The 4,341-nt window shown below is 45.8% G+C and overlaps 1 protein-coding gene across 2 annotated transcripts in view; it reads right to left on the reverse strand.

Annotated features, from left to right (window-relative positions):
• Positions 1-882: 882 nt before the first annotated feature.
• LOC112452050 (T-lymphocyte activation antigen CD86-like) overlaps positions 883-4,341 on the reverse strand; it is a 195,386-nt gene continuing 191,927 nt past the window's right edge. For both annotated transcript variants that reach the window (XM_025012063.1, XM_025012062.1), the window contains exon 7: positions 883-4,181. In XM_025012063.1, coding sequence (XP_024867831.1) covers positions 4,072-4,181 — 110 coding nt within the window. In that variant the 3' untranslated portion in view covers positions 883-4,071. The remainder of the gene's footprint in view (positions 4,182-4,341) is intronic.

Raw genomic sequence — 4,341 nt, forward strand, 5'->3', positions numbered from 1 at the left:
CTCGGTGGTTCAGATGGTCTATTTCGACTGTATCGATTGATTCTGCTCAGCATGATAATCATGGAAACCAAACATATTTATACTACGTTTTCTAATAACGTTTCCCTTTTTTTCCGAGATTCTCATTGATCACTTTTTTTTAAGGGAAAGTTTACTCGCTGAAGCGCGTCGAGAATTTTTTTGGCAGATCACAATCATCGATACTATTGATTGATGACGAAAGTCTCGTGTAACGACTGCGTTTTAGATGATGAAGCACTCAATCAATCTAAGAGTGTGAATTAGTAAGAGTTACATCGTGGTTCTTAATCATGCCGAAGAGAGTTACAGCGATCGTTTATCGTTACATTCAAGAAGGTATGTACAGTACGGCTATTCGTGGGTCGATCGTACTGCTGATAATGCGTATCCGAGGCGTATCGAAGGGCGATATTCGGCACGAAAGTTGTTTCTGCTCGAACGGAAAGATAAAGCGGATAAGAACCGTCGAGAAAATTTCTTCTATTTTCTACTGTTTCAGTTTCTACCGTTTTCATGTCACTCGCGTTTGTGTAATATTTAAAATCCATCGCATTTTACAATCTGATATGAGAAACAATATTTATTTTCGAATTCGAAAATAAATATGTGTAACAGAAGTAAAACCAACAATAGAATAGAATTATATAATTAAGCTTACAGATATTAAGTTATTTTAGAATTACTCCAAAAAACCTTTGCACAGCATGTTATATGTATGTAAATGTACCAATAAAAACGTATTTATAACAAAAAAAAGAAGAGCTTATTATTGGTAGTTACGTGTACTTATTTTTACACATTGGCCTAGTTTACACCGATCACTTGATTTGATACGCGTATTAAATAGTAAATAACTTATAGTAAATTAGTTTTATTATTTGATGCTCAGCTCAAATATACTATAGGTATTTGATACGCGTATCAAGAGATCGGTGTAAACACTATAAACTAGGCCAGTGACTTGACTTTCCGACAGATCCAAATACAAAATGCATTTCGTAACACGAGCACCACATATAATTTTCTAGCTGTTCGCTAGAAACAATGCCACCAGAAATCTCAATAAATAAACGAATCATCAGAATAGAGCTCTTTCGCGATTTTTTCGATCATCGATAACTCTGTCCTTCTCGCGGTTGACATACTTATTTAGCGATGACACATATATCCTTTGAAAATATAGTTGTAATGCATTGTGCAACAACGTCGTTCCACGTCGCGCGCCGCAATCGCGTCTGCATACGCGCCTCGGATTCCTCTCGCTACGCCACGACCGACCCACTCGCGATCGGAGATCTATGAAGACGTATACACGGATAGACCAGTACGATACGATTCTTTAATTACTTAAAGCTTAATGTTATCTTAGCGAGCGCGCGAGTACGCGCGCATTGTCCCTCGCGCGCGTTATCCGCGCCGCGCTTTTCCCATCGCCGGGAACACCATTTTCTCGCTTCCGTAGTCCCCGCACTCAACGTCAACCTGTCCGCTTAGCAGCACGACGTAGTTCGATGTGTCCAGCTCCACGCGTGATATCTTCCAGTTATCTAGTCGCGGTGAAAATCTCGTGCCGGATGCGCACTCGGACGTGCGGATAATTCCGAGAAATCGAATCGCGCGATGTGGAAGCAGATTGAGGATATATTCAAGGACACGTCGAAACGCAGGTAGGTCTCGGATACCTGATCCGCGAGCTGAAATCGACGCGCCTGAAGTCGTAACTCGAAATCCGGGGGCTTTCTATCGCGTCGAAATCAGCGAAATCCCTGCACCGAGGGCTTAGCACGAGCATCGAATTAATCGTAGCCGCGGTATCGTGCGCCACCGTGAGAGCTTCCGTGTTTCTCCGGAATAAACTTTCCGTCACTTTCCGCGACCGATATATTTCCCGGGGTCGACGCTGCTCTCGGATGCCGCAACTGAACGCTGGAATGGAACTTTATTCGAAGAACATTCCGGGCGCGTCAGCTGGTTGCGTTAACTGCGACCGCACAGTCGACCGTCGACGTGATATAATTTTGATCATCTCGGATGGGAATGCAATTAATTTGATATATATTTAATACGTGCGGAATATGACAGATCAAATTGTGACGATACTCTTAACGGGAAGAATTAAAAAGAGAAATTAATATTATATACGCGCGAATGAGTCTCTGCATAAAAGTAAAATCCGAGCAGTTTTGATTTGGCTGTGAAAGAAAATAATCGCGTAGAATTAATATCTCTAATTAAATATGCGTGTTGAACGCGCCGCGTCAGCATAATAGCGAGAAAATATATATATCAGCTCAACCCTGTATCGACCACTTCGATATTTCCCTCTCGCGAACGACGGTACGTCGAGCTTAGTTATATAACTTATCGAGTCTATCATACACGCACACGGATATACGCGCGACGGGTCTCGGTGGCCGTAGAGAGGATCGACGACCCTCGGGCTCGTAAATTCTGCGTCCTGAGATGCAAATGGGACGCCCGGCCCGGCCCGGGCGAAACTGCGGGCGTCGTCCTCCCTTGCCAAACTACGAATTCCGCACGGCCCGAGCCGCATAATTCAGAGATACTTCAGTGGCTTTTTCGTCTTTCGCGAAAGGCGAAAATCGATTATTGTCATAGCCGATTCCGTTAGCTAGTTCCGTAGTAGGCGGCGGGCACGTTTGAGGTGAAATATTTATATTCGTCGAAACTTTCGCGTGAGAATCAAACTGAAAGAGAGCGCTGGAGGCCCCCGCGGCGAGAAAAGTTACGGTCTTAGTAAGTAGCCCGAAAGAGTGATGTACAATTTACAATAATACATTTTTTCGTATCTGCGCAATTTATTTTTCTCGTCGTTGCATGCCTTCAATGACGCAGAGATAAAAATTAGCCGCATATTTTACCTTTTGCAAAGATATAGAATAATTATTTCGCACGTTGAGATAGGTCAAATTTAAAATATTTTAAATTTGGCATCTAAATGTCCTAACAGCAAAAATAATATTCTAATATAAAATATGAGATTGCAACGTGTACGAGATATGCGCATTTGCAATTGAAAAAAATTGCATTCGGACGCCGGTGACGCAAAGTTTTCCAGGCAGGCAAGTCGGAGTGCACATCCGGCGGCTTACGAGACATTCGTATGACGCAGAGCGCGTGTATATAGGTATCTCGGAAGTTTGCGCGAGTGAGGATAAGTACGACGAACCTCAAAATATTTGTTCTCTTCGGGGGAAGAAGCGATACCGCATCCGGCGACCAGAAATTGAGTGAAATTCCACGCGGTAGTTTTGCCCGGCGTATCTGGGTCGCCGGTTAGTCTGACCGGACACGAAAACACATCGGTTCTTACCTCTCGAGATCCACGACAGTCAGCTGCGTTCGCCAATAAATCTCCACATCTACGCGATCGCCCCGGGTGGGAAAAGAAATGCTAATTCCGCTGTCGCAAATGTTGACGTAAGAGAAAATCATTCGTCCTTGTCGAAACGCGTTAGAATGATTTGTTCGTCCTTCGGAATATCGTTCGTATACTCTCAAAGAGAATTCGCGTCGTCCAGTTTACACATCCCCGAATTCGCTCGTCGTCTCGCATTTACGGATTGCTGTTCTCGATTGTTGTAGCGCAAGTCTCGTCGTGCAGCAAGACATAGGCCACGCGGGACACAGTAGTGTTGCTTTAACTTTAAGGAAACGCGAGCCGGCCGGGTAGGGCCGGCCGGATTCTTGCTCCGGAAGCGAAACCAAAGCCAGCGAAGCTCTCTTAGCGGTTGTTGTTAACGCTGCCGCTCATCGTCTTCTCTTTCGTCTCTTTCGGCTCTCCGCGCACTTTTCCACCCCGGCGAGAGCCGATTGCACTATACGAAAAGAAGATCGAGTTGATTTATAGAGTCTGGTAGGTGATGGTTAGCGTGGATGGTGCTCCCGTTCCCCTCCTCTCCTGGCCTCTCTCTCTCTCTCTCTCTCTCTCTCTCGCATCACCCTCTCGTCGTCGCGCGTCGCCCCGTTCTCGCATGGGTGAAACTATCGGCCGTTACTCTCTTACTGCAGCGCCTCGTGATCGACCAGTCACCTTGCGAAGGAGCCGGCGTGCAGGAGCAACAGGAGCAACGCGAGCGTCCTCGTGGCCGCGCCGCTGTTGCTGGAGTTCCCGTGCTGCATGGCCGCCGGATGCTCCCCTGAAACCCAAGAAAGCCGCATACACATAAATTATTTTGCAGACGGGGACTAGGCGGTCAGGGATGCGGCGAATGGAAAATTTACATCACCGCCTGTGCTTCCCGTTTTCTCTCTCTCTCTCTCTCTCTCTCTCTCTCTCTCTCTCTCTCTCTCTCTCTC

The sequence above is a fragment of the Temnothorax curvispinosus genome, unplaced genomic scaffold (assembly GCF_003070985.1).
Source record: "Temnothorax curvispinosus isolate PA1 unplaced genomic scaffold, ASM307098v1 QBEX01002901.1, whole genome shotgun sequence".
NCBI classification, from domain to species: Eukaryota; Metazoa; Arthropoda; class Insecta; order Hymenoptera; family Formicidae; genus Temnothorax; species Temnothorax curvispinosus.